We start from the raw sequence: 25000 nt of genomic DNA, 5'->3' as shown, positions 1-25000 counted from the left end.
ACACAATATATATTTTTGAGATACAAACTGATGAATTACATGTAATATTAAAGAAGATCCTTCCGAACTTCCAAATTTCCCAATCCGATCCCGTAAAAGTGATATTTACAATCACACTGTGACCGCTCAGCAGACCTTGCGGGTCTTAAATATTACAAAAGGTTTCTGTTGTTTTGCTATGTGTTGTTTCTATTCCTTCCTCCCCACGGTCCCCTAAAATACTGAAGGACCCGGCGCTTAGTGCTCAAAACCAAGAAAAAATAAAAGAACAACGGCAACAAGAACAGAACGAAAGAATAAAAAAAAAAGGAACAATAGAGCAAGCTAGGAATAAATAAAACGGCAACAACGACATCATCATCATCATCATCATCATCATCAACAACAACAGCAACAACAAAAGGGAGAACACGAAAGGAAATTAAAAAATGATTAAAGAAGATGAAAAAGAAGAGGTTTTTTTTAATTGTATTTTTTTTTTCTCGTTCTAATTAAAGCTGGATGGGGGGCTGCCGGGGGCGGGGTCCCTGAGGGGCTGACTCTCACAGGGAGACAGAGGAGGAGGATTCTGCCGCCTGGCCTGTACTGGGTAGGTGGGTGGGTGGGGCTAGGGACTTGGGGTGGGGGGGGGGGGCTCCATAAGTGCTAGGCGAAATTGAAACAGCGAGACAAGACCTCCCCAATATGTTAAGTGGTACAGACAGTAGTCATCTATTGATACAAAGGAAACCAACTAAACCCTCTGGTCGCGCGTGTCCCTTTCAGAGAGAAAATCATAAAAATGAAATGTATAATAATAATAATAGATGGGGGGGTCTTGGATGGTGGTCTTTTAAAAGGTAGAATGTAGGTCTGTGTATGCCTGCATTGATGCAGGTGCATTTGTGGATGTGTGTGCGTGTGAATGTGCGTGTGTGTGTGTGTGTGTGTGTGTGCGCGTTTGCAAGCGTGCGTGTGTGTGTGTGTGTGTCTATCCGAGAGCGAGGTTGGGCATGGGACAGGGAGGGGGATGGGTGGTGGTGGTTGACAGTAGACTCCTCAGTGTGGTGGTGGAGGTGTCGTGGTTGTACACGTGTGTTTGACAGCCCACAGTCTTCTCCTCGCTTCGTCTGCTTCAGGTGAGGTAGAGTGGCTTGTCCCTGGCTATCATGCTGCCGCTGGAGGAAAGGAGAGAAGTGGAACAAGCTAACTTTAAAATGTGTCATCCTTGGTTATTTGTTTCTTCCCGCCTTTTTTCTATCTTTTTTTTTTTAATGTTTTAAAATAAATAATAAAAAATGAAATAAATATGAATTAAACATTTAATTCAATGATGCCAGACACGACACGAGCTTATTTAATTCTTTCTTTTCTAAATGCTACACATTTGCGGAGGCTTGAAGAGCCCAGCCAAAAGCGTCCAAGTACAAACACAGCGAAAGCCTTCTGTACTAAACATCTGTTTTTTCACTGTTTCTGCCAGTCACATGACAAGCTCTATTATCTCACCATCATCTCTCCAGCTGTCCTGCCTCGCATCACTTGAATCAAACTGACAAGTTTTCAACACTTCTATTTAAAGGAGTGGGACACTGCTGCTGCCATGGATTCATAATGATTTCAAGGGACTCCCCATCTTCAGGAGACTATGATAAGACCATATCTGTCCACCACATTCAAAACAACATAACTCAACAAAAAAAAACCTTCGCTTTTAGATGAAAGTTTTTCAGTGCCAGATGGCATTGGAGTCTTTTTTAAATTGTCTCCTTCTTTCTTAAAGTATTTTCGAATATTAAGATTACAATGACTTTAATATTTCGCATGAATTGCATGAATAGTAATGAATAACAGCATCCATAATGTCATACGTTATGAGGGATTATCAATGGGAACATTAGGCATCAGAATGTAATATTCCATCAAATCCATTACAATCTCGCATCATTTCTGTTTATCAATTTCCTTCCATTCCTTCAAGCCCATTTAATGGGTCAGAGTGTATTTACCTTCCATCCTACATTGCCAAGTGGGTGGCAATTACTGTACAATCATAGCACACTGACAATGCAGTGTAATGGGCTACAGCGTTTCAGAGACACAGTAAGGGGAGGGGGGGGGGGCAGGGATACAGATCATGCTCCTACAATCCTGAGTTTATTAGCTGGCGTATGAGATGGGAGATATGAGATGCATAGTTACCAACTTGTATTAACTGGCCAAGATATTTGACACCAATACTTTAAATGACTATGGATCTCTATTGTTACTTAAATTGATGAATATGATTTTGGATATGAAAATCTAGCTAACCTGCAGTGGCTGCCACACTCTCGATTGCAGTATTCACCGTCCCAGTCATGGGTCTGAGGACCCCCAGGGCCGGGGCCTGGAGCTGGGGCACCTGGAGACTGAGGTCCCCCAACACTCTTCTGGTACTCCGACTGGAGGTGGGAGAAACCCTGGAGGGAGAGACAGAGAGAGAGAGAGAGAGAGAGAGAGAGAGAGAGAGAGAGAGAGAGAGAGAGAGAAAAGGGAAGAATAGACAGAAATAAAGGGAAAGGAAAGAGCGTCAATAAGGTCAATTTCCTATCAATGCAGTCTGAATCCAAAATGATTCCAGCTTCCCAAAACGTTTCCCTGAATTAGTACGTGACACGAACCTGCTGCCCGGGGGGTGGAGAGTGAATGGAGGGCTGCAGCCCCATCTGGTGGGAGATGATTTGCTGGGACTGGACCTGCTGCATGCGGATAGGCTGGTTGAGAAGAGAGCTCTGCTGTAGGGAGAGCTGCTGGTGGGGGTGCAGGGGGGGGCTGATCTGGAAGGAGGAAGGGGGAGAGGCACTAATGCTGGGCAGCATCTGTGATTGGCTGAGGGTCCGCGACAGGGCGTGGCGGGGGGCGTGGCCCGTGTAGCTCTGCAGGTCGGTCAGTGGGAAGCCCCCGGGCCCCAAGTACGGGGAGGGGGGCTGGGGGGGGTGTGGCACGTTGTAGAGGGGCTGGTTGGCGGGCAGCATGTGGGGCGACGGCTGGCCTGTCTGGTTGCTCTTGGCGTCCACGGGGTCGTTGTACGTCTGGAGGTCGAGGGGACAAAGATTTCAGTGACGTTTGGGCACCGACGTCTCGGCCCGTTGTTGGTAATGTCTTTGTGTTTTCGAGGCTGACCATGCGATGTGGGAGTGTTTCACACCACGTTACACACACAGATACTCATGACTTCATGCACTTTCATGGATCCACGTAATGAAGGAGCATGCTCCATCATACACGTTGCATGTAAATAATGGGTGAAATAATTAGAACTAAGTCAGTGCAGGTGTGGCCATCCCAAAAACACACACACAGACATAAACATACACACACACACACACATGTGATCACTAAAACTCGTAACCTACACCCACCCACACCCACCTTGCCCTTTTCTTCCCCACTCTCTCTCTCTCTCTCTCTCTCTCTCTCTCTCTCTCTCTCACATGTTTCCAATAAGTCCTGTTCCTTAATATTAACTGTCAAGCTCTGCAGGCAGGGCACATTACATGACCGCCATACAGTAATGTCCCCCACAGCTATCTCTGTCTCTGTCTCTGTCTCTGTCTCTCTCTCTCTCTCTCTCTCTCTCTGTCCCTCTTCCCCCCTCTGTCTCTCTATTGCTCTCTCATCCTCTCTCTCTCTTCCCCTCTCTCTCGCCCTCTCTCTCTCTCTGTGGTGCGAGAGAGACAAAACTGATCAATTGTGAAGAATTGCGGAGCAGGCGAGTAAAGTTCAAGGGGTGTTGGGTGTGGTGCGGAGAGTTGTGGTGGGGGGAGGTGGAGGGGTAGGTTGGAGGGCAGAGGCGCGGGGGGGGGGGGGGGGTACATTTGCAGGGGCCAGAGGAAAATGAATGATTGATGCATGACATATTGTAGGTGTGTGTATAAGGTGAGGTGGGGGTCTTGGTAATTGTTGCGCACCTATATGGTTTCATGGTTTCAAGTCAATGTGTGGCAATACGTAGCATACAGTTCACCTGATCGTTCTGTTCATATGCTAATCGGCACAAAGGCAGAAGGGTATCTTATTTACATTGACGGTCGTCGTAATGTTTTTTTTCTTTCCTTCATTGGATTTATTTTTGAAGCTAATGAGTGAAAAACGAGCAACAAAGGGCTTCTCTGCTTCCTCCTAAACACACCAAGCGTGTCGTGAAACAAAAAGGCAACAGGTGCAAACCGAAGCCGCGATTCCTCCAAATGAGGCGCCAATTACCTCTACTACCCTCAACCCCCATTCACTCTGAAAGACCCCCTCTTGGGCGAGTTAAAGGAAATTGGAGTCACAAGATTGAGCGAATCGCTCCGAGATGAGTTGCCATTGAAAGTGAGAGTGAGAGTGTGATATTTGCTAGTTTTAATTCTGTGAGACACTTTTTTTTCCTTGTTTGAATGGCTTCCAATCTAGGGACATACAGTTACAATCATCCCTCGGCGTAAGAGTCCTGACATGAATGTCTAATTGCACACAAGACAAGTGATGAGAATAATCGTTATTTGAAAGTGCGCCTGCGGTGAAGGGGGCTGATAAATTAAGCATTCATGGCTAATCAAGGTGCTTGTTTTCAGCCGTGTGAGCATGACAAGAAGTGTGATGTAATGGGTCGGGGAGGAAGGGGGAGGAGCTTGACATATGCTAATGCAATTTAGGGGGGGTTATGTGGCAGACAACGGTATGGAAGGAGACGCATGGAGCTCTGAAGCTGATGGAATGATGAGGGGAAAAGAAGAAGAAAAAACATGTGTACACGTCCGCGAATGTGTGTGTGTGTCTGCACCCGTGATTTCTGTTTAAAAGAAGTACGGAGAAGTGTGTTCAGAGCTCAACTTAGGTAACCTGGAGCTAAAGGTGGGAACAGTGGGCGTTGGGCGAGCCAGCCTCAGTCTACACATTAGCAGCCCACTGAGGGAGGGCAGGCACACTGCAAGGACAAACGGCTGCTAATGTCCATGTCTGCAACACACACGTATACCGGCACACAGTGCATGAGCAGGCTGATACGTGCACACACACACACACACACACACACACACACAAACACACAGATACACAACCGCATGCACACACAACCATAAACATATGTGGTAACCCCTTTTCATTTCACTCCAGGCATCAAACTGGATGTGTTTAGGGGCTGATTTTCACAGTTCTCCTCAGAGCACGCACACACACACACACACACACACGCACACACACACCACACACCACACACACGCACGCACACACACACACGCACACGCACACACACACACACACACACACATGTATAAACACACAAAAACACACACACACACACACATGAACACACATCACATAAACACAAACAACATACACACATACACAAACACACACAGGCAAACACAAATATATTGCCCCCTCTCCAATGCACAAGCGCCCATTTCCCAGCTCTATAATAGCGAGAGAAAGTCTCCATCTAATTCATCATCCCTGATATCGCCACTGACCCATGTATATCAAAGACATGACCCCGGTGGTTACCTTGGAAACCAGGCTAGCTCTGTAGGCGGCCAGGGCTTTCAGGTACTCCTTTTTAGCAGCCTCTGTTTTCCTCTTGTAGCCCTGCAGGAGCAAACATCAACAACAACAATAATGCTTTATTACAAGGTTATGTCAGAAGCTGAAGTGACCCCCACAGGCCTCACACAAACACACACAAACACACACAACACGTGTGAGATTGTTAGATACACAGTGTGCCTATTCTCTTATATTTGTTTGCGTAAGTGTGGGTGATAATTTCAATGATTTCTTGATTTACACACAGTTTAGGCTCCGTTTCGTAAATTAACTCTGCTGTCATACATAAATACGCCAACACACAACAACCCATACATATATAGGAAGAAAAAGCAAATGTGTAGCATGTGTAAGTGTGTGTGGGTTTGTGTGTTTGTATAGTGTGTGCTTAGTAGACCGGCGTACAAAGGCAAAAAAACATGATTACCACCCATGAGAGTGAATTTGATTTAAACGCAAAGCTAAATAGAAAGAGAAGCACTGTTTTTCATGTTGAATATTTACTTTCCATTTGCTTTCCTACATTCATTATCCAGATTAAGGCTGCAGGACCACCCAAGCAATCATATAACAAATAAAAAAATCCTGAATCTGAAAAAGCATTAGGCAAGAGTCAAGCAAAAGCCTCCTCAATGAAACGCTCATGACGAGTGCGGACAGGGAAAGCAACCTCATGTCATCGGTGTCACTCACACACTCTCTCTGCTGTCCTCATGCCATTTCTGATTCAGGAAAAAACACAACCTCTCTGAATGAAAGCCTCAATCTCAATCTCAAAAAAAAGGAGGACACAATTTATATCCTCTTTTTTGTACACTAGAGTACTTGGAAGAGTGTGTGTGTGTGTGTGTGTGTGAGAGAGAATCTCTAAATGTGTGCTTGTGTCTTTGTGTGTGTTAGTGTGTGTGTCTAAGTGTGTGAAAGCCATGGGCAATTACCCATCTTCTATATAAGAGACTGTTTGCGGCTTTGTGGGTCATTTTCTTTCAAAGAGTAGGGCTAGAATAACCATTAAGCATTCATGTGCTGCTGCACACGGGCCGGTGGGCGCTAAGCGCTGACACAAACACAGAGTAAACACACGTGTATGTAAAGCGGACACACAGGCATGCATGGAGACACAAAAAAATACAGGCCTGACAAGACACACAAACACACACACACACACACACACACACACACACACACACACACACACACACACACGTGTGCACATAAGCACACGCATGATCATGCACAACACAAAAAGATATTTAGAAACAAATATAAATGAATGCACACACACATACTCATAAAGATAGATTAAAAGAGGTACATGGATAAAAAGACAATAAGCACTGTAGCTGGATAATTGAAGATACACAAAAACAGAGTAAACAAACGTGTATGTAATGCGGACACACAGGCATGCATGGAGACACAAGCACATACAGGCCTGACAGGTCAAACACATCAGCACACAAGCCTGCACGTAGGCACACGTATGATCATGCACAATACCAAAAGATATTTAGAAACACAGAAACACACACAGACACACATATTCTCATAAAGACAGATTGAAAGAGGTACGTGGATAATAAAACAATAAGCACTGCAGCTCGATTTTTTATAGAATCATCAAAGACACATGATTTGAAGATTATCCCCCCGTCAACCATTTGCTTTAGTTTAGACACTCTATTATTTCCCCTCACAACAAGCCGGTTATCATTAAATAAGGAATGGATATGATTATGAAGCCAAAACATAATTTGCCAAGATAATAAACCAAAAAGGGCCCCCCCTACATTTTTCACAATAATGATCTACGTTTTGAAAACGAATGGCTAACTAAAGTTGTCACCCCCCCCCCCTTACTCCTTAAATACTGAGAGAGACGCACACGGCTCACCCCCTAAACCCAAAGCGCTCCCAACAGCATTTGTACCAAATTAATTTAAAAAAGCTAATGATTCGCGCGGCTGTGGCGATGGATACTTTTAAATAAATTACCCTGCCTAAGGACGCCTAATTATTCCAAAGTGAGTGGAGATTCATTAGCAATTGAAGCCGACAGAGGCTCCAGGTCGCGATGAATTAAAAATAACAAAGCTGCGGAGGGTGAGGGGTGGAGAGGGGTGGAGGGTGAGGGGTGGAGAGGGGTGGAGGGTGAGGGGTGGAGAGGGGTGGAGGGTGAGGGGTGGAGAGGGGTGGAGGGTGAGGGTGGAGAGGGGTGGAGGGTGAGGGTGGAGAGGGGTGGAGGGTGAGGGGTGGAGAGGGGTGGAGGGTGAGGGTGGAGAGGGGTGGAGGGTGAGGGTGGAGAGGGGTGGAGGGTGAGGGGTGGAGAGGGGTGGAGGGTGAGGGTGGAGAGGGGTGGAGGGTGAGGGGTGGAGAGGGGTGGAGGGTGAGGGTGGAGAGGGGTGGAGGGTGAGGGTGGAGAGGGGTGGAGGGTGAGGGGTGGAGAGGGGTGGAGGGTGAGGGGTGGAGAGGGGTGGAGGGTGAGGGTGGAGAGGGGTGGAGGGTGAGGGTGGAGAGGGGTGGAGGGTGAGGGGTGGAGAGGGGTGGAGGGTGAGGGGTGGAGAGGGGTGGAGGGTGAGGGGTGGAGAGGGGTGGAGGGTGAGGGTGGAGAGGGGTGGAGGGTGAGGGTGGAGAGGGGTGGAGGGTGAGGGGTGGAGAGGGGTGGAGGGTGAGGGGTGGAGAGGGGTGGAGGGTGAGGGTGGAGAGGGGTGGAGGGTGAGGGTGGAGAGGGGTGGAGGGTGAGGGGTGGAGAGGGGTGGAGGGTGAGGGGTGGAGAGGGGTGGAGGGTGAGGGTGGAGAGGGGTGGAGGGTGAGGGTGGAGAGGGGTGGAGGGTGAGGGTGGAGAGGGGTGGAGGGTGAGGGTGGAGAGGGGTGGAGGGTGAGGGGTGGAGAGGGGTGGAGGGTGAGGGTGGAGAGGGGTGGAGGGTGAGGGGTGGAGAGGGGTGGAGGGTGAGGGTGGAGAGGGGTGGAGGGTGAGGGTGGAGAGGGGTGGAGGGTGAGGGGTGGAGAGGGGTGGAGGGTGAGGGTGGAGAGGGGTGGAGGGGGGAGGGTGACAGAGAGAGCATATGCCTCCCGTCGCAAATTCTGACACGGAGAGGTTGTCCCGCCTGAATTAGCCCCTAATTGTACCTTAATGAAATGTTCTTGTTTGATAAGCAGTTAATCACAGGAGACAATAACCCACCCCCCCAGACCCCCGCTCTGACACGCCAAAGGGAGCGCCCCCCCAACGAGAGGGGCTGGCCAGCCAGAGTACTGGGGTGGAGCTGGGGGGGGGGAGAGGGATAAACCAGAGGGGGGAGAAGCCGGTGTGGTGACTGAAAATAACTTTGAGAACACAGACAAGTTGGCTGGAGTAGAGAGGATGAGAATAACTACAACGGATGGAGAGGAGAGAGGCAAGAACACAAGAGAAGAATTAGACTAGACTAGAGAGAACCACAGTAGACCAACTACACATAGACTAGACTAGAGAGAACCACAGTAGACCAACTACACATAGACTAGACTAGAGAGAACCACAATAGACCAACTACACATAGACTAGACTAGACAGAACCACAGTAGACCAACTATACATAGACTAGACTAGAGAGAACCACAATAGACCAACTACACATAGACTAGACTAGAGAGAACCACAGTAGACCAACTACACATAGACTAGACTAGAGAGAACCACAGTAGACCAACTACAGATAGACTAGACTAGACAGAACCACAGTAGACCAACTACACATAGACTAGACTGGACTACACCAAACCTGTCAAGACTCGATTAGATTAGACTATACTCAACTAGACAACACTTGGCTACACTGGATCAGACTAGAATGACAAGAGGACTGAAGTAGACAACAATGGACTAGACTAGGCTACCTTCGACGTAGATCAGACTAGACTACCGTCGACATAGACTAGACTAGACTACCCTCGACATAGACTAGACTAGACTACCCTAGACGTAGACCGGACTAGACTACCGTCGACATAGACTAGACTAGACTATCCTCGACATAGACTAGACTAGACTACTCTTGACATAGACCAGACTAGACTACCCTCAATGTAGACTAGACTACCCGCAATGTAGACCAGACTGGACTACCCTCGACGTAGACTAGACTACCCTCGACATAGACCAGATAAGACTACCGTCGACATAGATTAGACTAGACTAGACAAGATTGCGGGATGTAACCAGAGGATATGTAAATATTAAGAGTGAGAGTAGCATGAACAAACAAAGAAGGAGACAGAGGCAGATGAACTGACCAAGATGCAGATGGACACTGAAAATGTTAGCATGGACAGCTGTTTCAGAGTGAACACCGCTAGTTGTTTAAACAAAGTGACATGTGTTTTTCTGTTCAATCTCTGACCTTTAAGTGATAAACAACAAAGCAGACGCTATTAAAATAGAGTCTGTTCAGTTCCTATTCCTTTTTTTATTTGCACTGTTGTCCCCCTCTCTCTCCCTCTTCGCAATAAAACCTGTGAATTGATCCTGATCTTACGCAACAAAAGGAGAATAAATAAACAAGAAAGAAAGATGTTGTTTTTTAATTTCTGGGGCAGTCTTAACTCTTTGTCACCTTGAGGAATAACACAAACCAACCAACGCATTGATCTTGCACCACAAAGAAGAACGCCTTTGGGAATTGAAAAGCTGAATACAGTATGGTCTCCAAAACATCTTAATAAAGGAATAAATCTTAACATAAACCATAATAATACAAATAAAAGTCTTTGTTCTTTTCAAACTCAAGGACAGCGCCGGAATATAAACTAGCACACAACCAACAAGAACTGGAACTTACAAAAGCAACTGCAAAAAAATAAAAAAATGGAAAGGAGAGGAAAGGAAAAAAAGAACAAAAGAACTCAAATCACAACATACAATCTTGTGATTGTTCCAGCGATAAAGAATAGAGTCATAGAACACGCACAACGCAGCCTTCAGCCTCTTCATGTGGATTCTGCTTGACAGCAGAGCTTCACATGCACTACAGGTAATTGGAAGCAGGAGCCACGTTCTAGTTAAAACAAACCAACCTGTAAGAGGAAGATTGTGTTTACATTCTAGGGCTCCCGCATGGCTCCACAAGGTCTGACTTTGACATTACGGAGCACACCTCATCCGTCCTGTAGAATCCATGTGACAGCCAATGTTAAAAGAAACAGTATTCATCTCCAGCTCCGGAACAGGGAAATGGGGTTGGGGGGTATTGTCTACGCGCTGAAAATGTTTAAAGAAGAACTCTAATTTCCAACAGAGGGAGTGTATAGGTCATATTTGCAATCTCACAGATTGAAATGTGTGCAATGATTTGCTAGGAATGCACCAGACCAAATTCAAACGCCATACTGGTAACAAAGAGATTTATGTTATGGTTGAGATAAATAGGAGATGTAAAAATGTATTTCAATCGCCAGGTGTAGCCAATAAAGTGGCACTGATTGATCTCTGGCCACCAGATGGCAGAAAAGAGCCATTGTATTCCCCAAATATAGTCATAGCCTTGTCCAGGCAATCTCCATTAACTGGTTTCTACAGTGCAAATGGCGTGAATAAAATAGAAAAAAAAAAACGTGTTTAAAAACCAATAGGGGCCATTGGAATTGGAAAAAAATAGTTAAACAAATCCAATAACAGGCCGGTCACTGGCAGTTGGCCCAATGACACCTCATTCTGAACAGGATTTGAGAACGCAACAGTCCTACTTAAATGAATAGCAATCAAGTTTCTTAGTAACAGCTATAATGGTAGATGTGTGTATATACAAACCCCTCGTGTAACTGAAACAAGCAGATAAAAAAAGCTTTGCTACATTTAATTCCACAAAATATCATTATGTCAGGTTAATTATGTGTCTTTTAGGTGAGGTCATTTAATTGAGCACGAGTTCATGGAAACTAAACGTGAAAAGAAATGCTGTGCAGTAACATATTAGATAGACGATGGGTGGAATGGCCTTTTCGTAAGCCAGTCTCTGTGTACAGGTAATAGTATGAAGGACAATGTGCATGGTGAAAGAGCGTGCGATAGAGAGGGGAAGAGAGAGAAAGAGAGAGAGAGAGACGAACACACACACACAAACAGACAGAAAGTCAACAATCTGAAAGGAATGTAAACATAAATTAAGAAATAGTAGATTAAAATAGAGAAACAGACATAGAGCGATAGCGATCGAGAAAGAGAGAAATAATTACATCCAGGACAAAAGTCCTGTGCGGTGGCGGCGGCTACACCATTATAAAGTGCTAGCAAGAAACCCAGTGAACAAGGGGTTAAGAAGAAGCACAAACAATAACATTTCAGTAGCAGATGTCCTTGAGGCGAAAACCAAGGACAAGGCAATTGCTAATCTTGTATTCCCGGCATGATCAAATCACCAGGCAACAGATATAAATAAAAGGACAGGAAATGAGGAATTCACATTCAAGGGTGTCAGCGGCGAAATGAAGATTCATGGTGAAGAGCCCCGGCGAAGGTGGCAAAAATTAACTGCAAATAAAAGGGACAGACGGCCTCCAAAGTCCAGCGTATATAAAGTAGGGGAGAGAGAGAGGGAGCGAGGGAGAGAGAGAAAAACACACACTGGTGCAAGAAAGGGTCTAGGCGACGGTGGCTGGGGCTAAGGAGAATGGGCTGTACTTTGTCATGGAGACAGGTACTTTTATTTGACAACCGGTCTACGTGTGTGTGTGTGTGTGTGTGTGGTGGGGGGGGGGGGTTGTGCGTGTGCTTGCGTGTGTGTGCGTGTGCACAGACACTCTGCGTATTCTAAAAATATGAGTCCGTCCGTGACCAGCATCATCAGACCCGACTCATTTTCCATTCATTTCACAACACCATTTGTTACCACACTCACAAAAAAAACAAAAACAAGTGTTTTGGCTGGGTGTGCTGGTTTGGAATGGCGAAAATGTAGTGTATAAAGAATGTACCATTGGGTATGTATATTTTGATAGACCAACCTTGAAATAGACTTTCATTTTCTTATTAAAACACATTTCTGCTTTCACTACTTAGAGAGTACCTGTGTATATGCTTTGTATACAATCTCTATTCAAATTAAAAATATCAAATGTATTCACCTATAAACTATTTATTTGCTGGAATGGCTTTCGTGATAGGTATGCTAAGTATTCATGCGGCCATCTTGGCTCTTAAAACTATTTGGGTGAGGGCAACTAATTACGCATTCAGTTCCCCTCACACGGACAGCGTTTGGAGCCAAGATGGCCGCTGGGTGAATATAGCCCAATGGCCACCATTTGGTTTCAAATGGCTACCTGCTTCTGCTCCTCTCCCAGTCCATCCCACATGGAGGCCACTATCTTGGACACGTCTCCGAAGGTGGCGTTGGGGTTCTGTCCCTTAATGGCGGCCTGCGTGTCTCTGAAGAACAGGGCGTAGGCCGACACAGGCTTGGTGGGTTCATTGGGGTCCTTCTTCTTTTTCTTCTTCTGTGGTTTGGGCTTGGGCTTCATCATTTCTGAGGAGGGCCGCTTCTCGCCCGTGATCTAGTAGAAGCATGGACACAAACACACGTACATATGCACACACACACACATACACACACACACACACACACACACACACACACACACACACACACACACACAGACAAACACACACACACAAAAAGATTTATGATATGGCTGGAGAAAAAAAGCAGTTTAAGGTCTACAATATGGTTTCAAACAAGCCTCTGAAGTGCATGATTGGTCCTCTGAAGAATGCTTGTAACATTTGTCCAGGTGAACCATATAAACTTTATTTGAACCATGTGTTCAATACATGTGTAGTCGACATTAACTATTGCAACCGTGATGAATTGAAAGGGACATTAACACAGAGCCCACCGCTCCACACACAACTGCCGTTGGCCTTTTTTTTTATCTTTGATTACACACTGATGAAAAACAGACTTTTTTTGCTGAATGTAAATGTTTCGATAGGTTATCAGCAAGTTGAAAAAACTAAAACGATATGCATGCCATTCAGGATGACATGTTAAGAGTGCCATATGTGAATGTCTTTGATGTGACTGATGAAATGGCAAAATAACATTTTGAATGTATATACATATGTTTTAAATCCTATGTGTTTAAACTCACACATTGGATTAATCACTGCCAGAACGATGTTTCGGTGGATATTGTTGTATGCACACCTTATGGCTTCCTGGGATCTTGAACTGCATATTGTATTGTCGTTTACTCCTTACACTGCATATTTGTTGACTAACTGGATGGCAATTGATACTATATTTATTGAACTGTAAAACATGTGTTGCTAAGCAATCCCTGTGTTCGCTTCATGTGACTCTAGTGACATATTGGACCCTCAATAGGATCCACGTTAAATACACAACAGTGTTTTCCACTCCTCCAAAAAAACACCTAATGATAAATGTGTTAAGCGTACCAAATATAAAACATGAAAAATCACAAATGTCCTTCTCTACCAGAAAACACAGAATGTCTTAATCAATTGGATGACACTAACTAACAGCCACCAACAATACCCTCTCTCTACCATCGGAATCAATGCTATCCATCCCCTTCCAGAAACCAAAGGAGAAAACATGCAAATTGCAACACACACAAGTACCTTCAAATGAGACTCGTTCTCCTCCTCCTGATTGGAGCTGGAGGGGGAGGGTGTGGCTGATTTACTCCCGGGAGGGGAGGGGGAACCGTGGGGGAGGGTGCCGCGTCCGAGCTGGGGGTTCAGCTGGGACAGGGCGCTCATTGGGTTGGCCAGTATCCTATGGGAACTGTTTAGTAAAGGGTTGTGACGGGAAGGGTCGTAATGATGGCCATCTGGGTGGTGGTGGTGGTGTTGGTGGTGGAGGTGGTGGTGGTGTTGTTGTTGCTGGTGATGGTGGTGGTGCAAAGCCATCTCCTGCATCTGGGGTGAAAGAAAAATACCAGATTTACTAAGTTAACCTCTTTTAAAGGTTTCAAAGGAAGAAATAAATGACGCTAATTATCCAAATGCATGTACATTTGGATGTTCATGCTTTAACGCTATTATTTTTGTTTCTGAGAAAATTTACTTTGGATGAAAAAATATTTTTATTTTATTGGATTTTAGACATCTTCTGATATTTCACTATTTAACCAAGAATAGACAAGAGGGAGAAATTATATCGATAACATTTAAAAGATAACGTAATTGTTATCATGCCTACAATCCCTCTGAACTGTAGAATACGCATAAGGGAAAACTTCTGTGGGGACCCTCAAATTCCTCCTTACTTCACATTGCACTCTTACTTGAATCGCACATGAGAAGCTTCCTTACAAGCAACAAATTATCCTAGGAGATGTCTCATCTAACCACAGCCTCTCAAAACCCGTCCAATGTTTAACGTAACCACTCTGATTCAAAACAGAACAAGAGACCACTGCATTACCCACACATAGACGACAATATTTCAGCAAGACGTGAGAGAGTGGTAAGGGTGAATAGAAAATGGGAGAAAGAAAGAAAGAAAGAACAAAAATAATCTATAATTCGGCAGCGCTGTTAATTAAGTTCAGAGCGTATCTTTTCCATCGGCTGGGCCCCACAACGGATGGAAACAAAACAGCCATTATGGCTGATGATAGAGCCACTAATCAAGAACACTTATGGAGGAAAACCCATCAGCCATCCAGAGACCTGATAACCTCACACTCCAAGTTTACTTTCCATAGCCTCCAAAGATTCTCCACCAGAACTAGTAGGGAGATCAAAAAGCCTTTTTCTTCTTCCACTACATGTAGAGACACAGAACACGGGCCGAAAGGATGCTTTTAATGCAAGCCTAAATGGAAATGTTTGGCAATTTACAGATCAGAAAGTGATGAACTAGCATTTATTAGGCCTCTTAAACATTCATGAGTTAAATAATACATTAGACATTAGCACAGTGCTAAAAAGATCAAATTGAAAGGGCCCCAGCATATGAGGTCTTGATAAACATGAGTTGAGGTTCAAAGATGAAGGCTTTGCCTCTCTAATCATAATTGGTCCCAGTAGGTTCCTGGAATAAAAAATTTGCTGCAAAGTAATGTTGTAAGAGGCTGTGGTCCGCTTTGAAAACACATCATATTCACAGGACATTAGATTCAGTGTTTGGCTCAGCAGCTGCTAACAAAAGACAGCAGTGAACAAAGACATTCCTTTTGCATTTGAAATAACCCTGCTCTAACCTCCAGAACTAGTACAACCTCCAGCTTCCAATCACAATTGAAAACACCATCACTCCTCTGCCTAAAAAATGGAAAAACAGCAAAGAAAATAAAGAAATGGAAACCCCAAAAGGAGGAAGAAAAATAAATAAAAATCCATAAATTTTCCCTCATTCTCCACGGAACTGCTCTTTAAGGGTCTTCAACAACCAGCATTGAAAAACCAATTAATCAAACATGAATGCAGAAACAGCAGATGTATTTCCATAGCAACCGCCTCACGGCAAAAATTGTCAACCTTTAACGTGAGCTCCAGCATGTTTCATATAAACAACAATGGAGAGATTGAGAGAACAGTTCTGGAGGTGACAGTAGCGCTCTCTCCCAATGTCCAGAAAACACACCAGTACCCATCCTCTCTCACTTTATAAAGCAAGAGAGTCATAAGGGATGAATATCAGTTTCCTCAAGAACACTTATAAAGTATAATATGTTGTTATATATTAGAACACAATATGTTGTTATATATTATAACAACATTGTATAATATGTTGTTATATATTATTTAAATACATATTGTTGGACATGAGGCAAAATTTGGAAACCGAATGCAAAAAGAATTGTATTTGTTGATGAAATACAGCGTACTCAATCCGTTAGCTTTTATTTATATCCATGCCCATATTGCATAACACTAATTAATTTGCTGGCCCCTTTTTTTATTAGAGCAGAGTGTTCCTGCCTAACTAATGAAACACAAAGGCGTGAACGACTTTGTTACCAAACTACATTTTATTTGGAAAGTTACTGAGTGCATATGAGATATACAAGAAAAGATGCAAATATGGTCTATAGGCGCTAGAGACTCGAAGAGGAGGGAGAGAACCAGACAGTTGACATTAAAGTAGACATCGCCCTACATAGCTATTAAAGTTTGCAGCCATTCCCACAGAATATCGTAACTGTTTAAATATCATAATACTAACCACTCACACAGTGATATTTGCCGGCTAAAAGTCATCCAAATTTGCTTTTTAAATGCCTCTAAGTGCTTTTAGTTGGTTGTGTTCACCTGGGCAAGACAGAGAGCGTAAGAAGTTATCTGGCGGCGCCATCACATCTAAGCTAAATAAAACCACTGGCTGACAGCTATACAAATATTATGAAAGATTCTGACAAAGGTTGCTGGTTGCCATAGGTACTGTATGCTAATGCCTCATAGCATCATCCAAATGGTGAGCCAATGGAGGGGAGAGGGCTGATGTGTGTGTGTGTGTGTGTGTGTGTCTTTGTGTCTGTGTGTCTGTGTGTCTGTGTGTGTTGAGACTAAGTAACAGGCTTTAGTTAGTCATACAGGTATTCTTGCTCTATAGCAGAGATGTAGTGTTTCATATCATTGTGCGTATTGGATTAGGACCATGTATGCATACATGAAGTTTGTATATGCATAAGTAAACAAGAATATTGAAAGGCATTATCGTTTTGATGCCAGTGAAAATAATGTCAAATATCCACACATACTCATGGTTTAGCAAGATTTTGCCTGCCTCACAATATGCAGTATCAAATGTATCTTAACAAAAAACTATTCAACGCATTCAGGATTCCTGAATGTATACCCTGATTCTATCCTGAATGAATCACACAATACCAAACATATTGCTGTTTTGTGGTTCTCATGCTATTAAAAAGTTGAGTGACAGGGTTCTTGTAATTTCAAAATTTGGGATTAAGTGACACAGGGGTCAAGAAATGAAAGATGAAAGGGGAATAGTGGACAGTATAAAAGGATGGAGAGAGAGAGAGAGAGAGAGAGAGAGAGAGAGAGAGAGAGAGAGAGAGAGAGAGAGAGAGACAGACAGACAGAGAGACAGAGAGAGAGAGAGAGAGAGAGAGAGAGAGAGAGAGAGAGAGAGAGAGAGAGACACAGAGAGAGAGAGAAATCCTTGGAATACCAAAATCCATCCCTCCAGGGAGGTTAGCCCAGAGTTAGATTAGATTGCTGTTGGTGATGAGCAAGCCTCTGGTCGACCTAAATTGTGAAGCGGAGCCAGGAAACTTGGCCTGAACTTGCTCCTCTCTGCCACCATTACATCTGCCAAGTTTGTATTCACATCTTGTACATCATAGTAAAATGGGAGTCAAATAACAAAAGGCTTTCCAATTACGTGTAGCACATTGCATGCGGGATGGAATATGAGAAAGCCATTGTTCCTCTTGCACCCCCCGTGACCTTACCTTTGAAACTGTTTTCATGGCCACTCCGATTGCCTGCACCGTTTGATTAAGCTAAGGGGATTTCACCAACACAGCACAGGGAGGTAGAGCTAAGAGGCTCCGGAGCACCAGAAGAAGCTAGCATAGCTCGCTAGCTATCGTTGTGCCATGGACAACCAATAACCTCTATATTTTTTTGCAAATACTTCTTACCTGAGTCCTTTTAACAAACCATTTTCCTTCATTTAAAAATGATGAATGTTTAATTCAGCTAGCATTTAGAACACAGACAGCCTTTGCAAGGAGAGCAGGCAACACTAGGCCCTTCTAAAATCAATAGTTGAATCTTGACAGAGGAATCTTTTGTCAGAAAACCACTAAATACATGATCCTTATGAACTCTCCCTCTGAGTGACGATAAAATAATGATCATCCTCGTTTAAAATGAAAAATGTCATACAAAATAATAAAGACCACAACCAGAACTATATTCAGTCTCAAAGCATACTGCATCAACGTGATTTTCATTAGTAGCTTCCTCCTCTACTACTGTTTTAATTTACGTTAAAACCTTAGGTTCCAAACATTAACATAGTTTAAATTTAATATTTTCTATTATGTTTTTTCTGACCAGTGAATTTAGCGTAGCATAGCGAGGGTCAACGTGTTTCAAAAACAGACTTAGAAGTGATATTAAATTAAAAGAGTTGTTTTAACTACAGAACAAATAACCAATAGAGGAGTTAATGTCTGAGCAGACAGAAGAGGGACTTACTTTACAGTTACGCTATACTTCAGCTACAGAAGATAACAAACTATATTCCGAATTATTATCCAAATATTTGAATACCAGTTATTTGGATAGTTCTCTACAAGCAATTAATGCAAAACATTTGATGGTGCTCTCTAGTGGGAAACCCCTAAAGCATTACTCAGCCTGAGGAAGTTAGACAGACAGGTCCGACAAAAGTGTGGGTGTGTGTTTAACACTCCAAACATCTTAACGCATTCCATTCACAACCGTCACAATTTGGAAATATGTCATTTGGAGTGGTCCTTTTGGTCCTCCATTGCCTTGTGTGCAATGATAGATTATGTCATTGGCACAAAACGGAAATTGACTTGTGACATAAAATATTATGCCCATCGAGTAAGGTGATAACCGAAACCTTGTTAGCAAGAGAATGTTGAGATGGCACTGGAGAAAATACATTGTGCTGTGAAGGTCAATGTGTTTAACTTTCAATATGTTGAACGCAGAGCATGTCAAACGAACTGCATTTCCAAAACTATGTGCTAATGTCTAAATAATGCATAAATTAAATAAATAAAAGCGAAAAACACAAATGCAAATGCCAGAACATAACTGCCAACACCATTGCACAACTGCAACGCCACAATGCAATAGCTGTAACACAAAACACAACAGAGTGGCCAGTGAGCAGAATAAAACGGACACACTATTTATATGAGAGAGTCTACTGGCCGGTTTGTTTCATTGTCCACATCCGTTGATGCTCACTTCCGCTATGCTGTGGCTTTTGCATTTGTGTTTTCCATCAATGGGCTTGTGTTTTTTTGTTGAATTTGCAAAGCATTTTGGATACACAATTCATTCAGCATGTGTCAGCCAAGGTCATTTTAAGCTTAAGATGACATATTGCTATGTGACCATGCATAGTATTGCCATCATGAACTCCTAATGAAAAACAAAGTTCAATACACCAAATGCACCTGAGTTAGGGAGGTGGACACATGGACAATCCCACATACTTCCCTCCACTCTGTTTAGAGTGAGCAGTGCCTCGGCACTGCTTGTTTGAATGCATCCTGATCAATAACGGTGGGAGTTTTCCGGGGGCCCTTTTCCCCAGCCTCCTCCGTCTCTTCCCCGCCCGGGATCTGACGGGAGCCATCTTGTTCAGAGTGATGGCTCACTCACACAGGTCCGCCGCTTGCTATTGTAAAATCACCCAGCGTTTAATTGAAACAAATGACTATAATAATAGAACATTATCCCTGCAGGCGCACAGCCGTGACAGCTTTAATTAGCGGTGCGTTTGGAGGCTGATCCCTCCACAGCGCTGCACACTGAAGCAACACGGCGCTACACGGGACCCCTTCAGGTTGGGAGCCAAACGCTGGGGCCTCGCGGGCCCTCCCAGCAACTGCTCGTCGCTCAGCCCTCGGGGCAAAGCGCCGCTAACAGCTCTCTTCCTCAAAGCAAGCTGTCTCGCCCCTGGTTGCCTTTCCTCACTGTAATGTATTCTCATCCTCTCTCTCTCTCTCTCTGCCTGGCTCTCTCCCGCTCTTTATTCCTTTACCCGTCTCTTTGGCTTGTCGTACATATACCCGGGAGGGTCATTTGCAGATGCTGAAGAGTACTAATGAGCGAGAGCACATTCACGAATTCATGCGCGCACATTCAAGAAAAAGCTAAGCAACACTGCCTCTCTTTTGCTCGCGTCACCGGAGGGATTCTACAGCACGGAGGGAAATATTGCAAGCAGAAGATGCTCGTATGTAAAGAGTAACTTAATATGTGTTAAAAAAAAAAAAAATTGACATTAAGTCTGTTAAACAGAGTTAATTTACACACAAACAAACCATTGGTAAGGTATTTAGTTGAGTTGTTGAATCCAAATTTAAAAACGGTGAACTGACAAATTATCGTTTGCTATTCTGGCAAAGAGACATTTCGAGGCTTAGTTATTTTTTGGAACAACAAAAATGTTTAACACCAACACTTTTAGGTCAAGTATGTTTGCTCAATCCAAATACACGCTGGCATAAAATGGGTAAAAGCTAGAGGAAAGCTGCCCTCACATCCAATATGTACGGAACCTCTGATCAAATCATTAATAATTGAGCTGAAAAAAGGCACCCGTTCCTCTAGAAAACAAGCAACCGTGGTAATTACAGTTGGCATTTGAGCACTTTGTTCATGTATATGTTAAATAATGAAGTTACAATTTAACTTTCACACCAATCTCCCATTTCACTTTCTCTAACAGGAAATGAATGTTTACCTATGTATCATATATTAGAATATCGATTACCTAATATATTCGTGATTAACAAAAATACACTCCTCCTTTTTCAGGAGACAGAAGGTCGATTGAAATTGAGTATTGACTTGACGACATCTGGTTGGAGATGCGGATCTGCCGCAGTGACCGCAACACGGTTGGTTGCAGATAGAAATGTTGTGATGCCCCCCCTCTCTTTTCAGCACTTTCCACCCATGTCCCTCAATACAGCATGAAGTCAGAGCATCCTTCCTCCTTCCTCTTTACTCTCTGTCTCTCGCTCCCTCACTCCCTCCCATACATATGTTTTCTTCCATGTTATGTATCTTTAACCTCTCTCTCTCCCTCTCTCTCTCTCTCTCTCTCTCTCTCGCTCTCTCACTTTCTGTGTCTCTTCCTCTTAACTTTATCTCAATGTTTCTCTACCTCTCCCGCCCCCAGCCTGGGAGCGTCTCAGAGCCCACCTTACAGAGCGTGGCGTCAGAGAATCACAGCCTTGTCTGGAATGACATGTCGACACACACACACACACACACACACACACACACACACACACACACCCACACGCACACGCACAGATTCACTAGCACACACACAGACCCACACACATGACTCACATGCACACACACGCACAGATGCACTAGCACACAGACAAACATGCACACACACACAAACATTGAAACACACTGAAACACACACAGACACAGCCCCCCCCCCCCCACACACACACACACAGACACACACACACTCATGACGGTTGAAGGCACGTCTCTGCTGCCGCTAATGAGACCGCTGACTGCCGTGTCAAACACAGTGGAGACCCTCTGTGTGTGTGTGTGTGTGTGTGTGTGTGTGTGTGTGTGTGTGTGTGTGTGTGTGTGTGTCTGTGTGTGTGTGTGTGTGTGTGTGTGAGAGAGGGGGGTGGGTGGGGATGTGGTAGGGATCAAAAATGAGCACAGATGCACAAATAATGAGTACAAAAAAAGAAAGAGCTCACAAACAAAAATATAGTCCCTTGTGTGTATGTATCTCCAAACATAGATACACACACACACACACACACACACACACACACACACACACACACACATATACACACAATCTCACCCACACACACAAACACCCATAGTCTGGGGTCATGCCAAGAACGATGGTATCCAGAAGGTGATTTGCATGTGCTTTAACTCTGCTCATGCTACAGAGCTAACACGTTTCTGACAGCAGCCTTCATCACCCTCATCCAACTGAGGACCTGAAGGAAAACACATGCTACGGTGAAGCACTGGTAACATACAAATGATGTACTGCCGTGTGTGGGGGAATACATCAGCACTTAGTGGCATATAACAAGGACATCGCTAACACCCTCATTCAATGTCTAGATTCCGTTTCATTTTATTTCATTTTCAAGCATAGTGTCCTTTTGTATTTCCTCATCAAACTTGTATGCGTATTCATCCTAATTAACCATATGTGATAGCCTTGGTAGACATTGGGAACATTTGGCGCAAACAAACTCAAGCCTCTTAGAGCCAATTAACATTTTCAACCACAGATGTTTTAAAATGAAAACTACTTCACATTGCAACACAACGGCCTTGCATCCCTCAATGTTCTTAATCACAGATTTATCCTGAACATGCTCTTACGCGCAAAAACTGAATTATTGTGTTGTCTTCCACCAGAGGAGCACTGCACAGAGACGATATGGAGGTTCTCTCCATGGCCACCAGGGCAGCATATTCCTGCTGCCAGAAGCAGAATGGGCTGATGGATGGCTGAGATACAGCACAGTGCAATATGGACACGATTTCATGGCATGATAAATCGCAGCAGGGGCCACAGTTGCTAGATGTAATATGAAATGCTTTATCTACGTATCTTCCTTCATAACACCGGCTATCTGCTGTGGATAATTTTTGAATTGTTTCTTTGACTACACTGTTCTGTACTCAGATGATTTTTGGTGGCATTGTGTTTTTGTTTGGAGGAGGCAGGCAAGAAACAGAACAAAAACAACCCACTTTATTTTTACCCAACATGTGTTTGTTGTATGTTCTTTGACTGAAAGAAAAACAATCACCTTCTAGTGTTGTTAGAGAGAGAAGATGCAGTGAAGCGCAGAACGCTGTGAACTGTTCTAAAGCAGAGCAGTGAATGAACATTCGTACCTCAAAGGAGTGGAAATTAAAACTCTATTGTGAAAGGCATGCATTTGTCTCATAACTATTCCATTAAAGTTCGGCGCATGTGCCATTCAACACCACTTTTTATTAAAAAGAGAGATGAAGTTGACACCGTATCCTCTGATTAGCTTAATCCTATAGGTTAATTGACTTTATCAGAGAGCGGGGGGTAGGAAAAGATTAGCTGACATTGAAGCTGGCATTGAACATCTCCCCCCCCACCCCAATAATAAAATTGGAAAATAACTTCTTTCAAGGCATTTCCTAATATACAACTACAGTTTCATATCATATTGCCAGAGAAATAAGGTACTTTCTCCCAGGAGATGAGAAGAGAATTGAATTTTTCTTATCGGTCATCTATTTTTCCACAGAATGCTATTACTTGCAGCCTGCCGTTGCTAAGCAACAGGAAATATTAATAGGAGCTTTTATTAGCTGGGCTTTACCAGTGGAGTACTAAAATGAGGAAGTGGAAAACATGAATGTGTTACATAAATCTCTGAACCTTTCAGGGTTCGCACAAGTCTCTGTTTGTCCTCTGATTTATCGCTGTGATGGTTCATTTATGGGACTGGGGATGTGTGGGGGGTGTTAGGGGGGTTGTGAAATACCAAAATGGTACATTAGCCTAAGGCGCTATTTGAAAATAAATAATCACAAACCAAAATAACCAACATTAAATAAATATAAACACACACATCTAACAAGTTTTTGAATTCAGATATATTTCATATTATTATTTAATGAATATTTCTTACGGTGGATTTCAAGAGAGAGCGCTGAATAAGCAAATGCTGTTTTGTGTGATGGTGGGAGCCTTGATGATTCTTGTGCATTTCCTTTGTGTCTGAATGGCTAAAATAAGTGATATAAATATAAATCCCACTCTATCAGTGGGCTTGTTGAACTGTGGTGGAAAGGGCCAACCATTCCATCATGTTGCGGGACAGCGTAATCCTTTTAGCCAATGACTGAGAATGACGGCCTGGAAAGAAATGGCTTCTTGCTTCATATCATCACCGCATATTGCATTTTGAACGATAAGTATAGCACAATGCCCCGGCTCAAAAACAGACTTAAATCTATCGCCATTATGATGATGGACAATGCCAGTAACACATGCCAGGCAATCTAATGTTGTGCACATGCACAACAATAAATAAATAACTAATAAAATACAGACAGTGATCGGAATCGCTAGCCTTTTGGTTTATCAGATTATATTCTTCTTTTCTGTGATGAATATGCGTCAGTAATGAAAAACCAAAGCATTATGTCCGAGAAGGAACGAGATCCAATACATTGTGGTGATGATTAGCAGTGGGGTATTTTCCCATAATGTATTTGGTATTTTGATGTAGGATAAATGTATGATCTAGCCCTAAATGAGCCTGTTGGTAATAGGGTAAGGGTTAGGGTTATTTATAATGAACCTGAAGGTGTAGACATTGAGATATAGCAGGCTTTTTGAAGTCCGCTACACATTCTAGCGGACTGTTGTTATTTTTGTACAAATATTGAAAGCAAGTCCATTCCTTTAGAGCAGGGCATCCGGTCAATTCATGAATTAATTGATAAACAAATAGATGTGACCAACATACAATGCTCGCATTTGAGCCAGCAATTTGGAAATCTATGTTGCCATTGATGTGCACTTTTCTACACATCTTGACTCTGAAAGAGACATGGTAGCTCTTCAATGAATAGTCACAGACCTAATACCAACCTGAATTAATCGTTGCTTGTGTATCAGTCAGACAACAGCACACATAAACATACAAGCTAAACAACATTAAGGTCACATTGCTCACTTGTGATTCCAGA

The 25000-nt window shown here is 43.5% G+C and overlaps 1 protein-coding gene across 3 annotated transcripts in view; it reads right to left on the bottom strand.

Moving 5' to 3' along the window:
• Positions 1-25000, bottom strand: part of tox2 (TOX high mobility group box family member 2) — a 94581-nt gene that overhangs the window by 1205 nt on the left and 68376 nt on the right. For all 3 annotated transcript variants that reach the window (XM_079748675.1, XM_079748676.1, XM_079748674.1), the window contains 6 exons: positions 14174-14473; positions 12850-13080; positions 5512-5592; positions 2643-3053; positions 2293-2441; positions 1-1157 (listed from right to left, as the gene is read on the bottom strand). The exon at positions 1-1157 is cut by the window's left edge and continues 1205 nt beyond it. In XM_079748675.1, coding sequence (XP_079604801.1) covers positions 1115-1157; positions 2293-2441; positions 2643-3053; positions 5512-5592; positions 12850-13080; positions 14174-14473 — 1215 coding nt within the window. In that variant the 3' untranslated portion in view covers positions 1-1114. The remainder of the gene's footprint in view (positions 1158-2292; positions 2442-2642; positions 3054-5511; positions 5593-12849; positions 13081-14173; positions 14474-25000) is intronic.

Source organism: Pollachius pollachius, assembly GCF_949987615.1.
Source record: "Pollachius pollachius genome assembly, chromosome: 12".
Lineage (NCBI taxonomy): Eukaryota > Metazoa > Chordata > Actinopteri > Gadiformes > Gadidae > Pollachius > Pollachius pollachius.
Note: the sequence above shows the minus strand (reverse complement) of the source record. Positions and strands in the feature narration are given on the sequence as shown.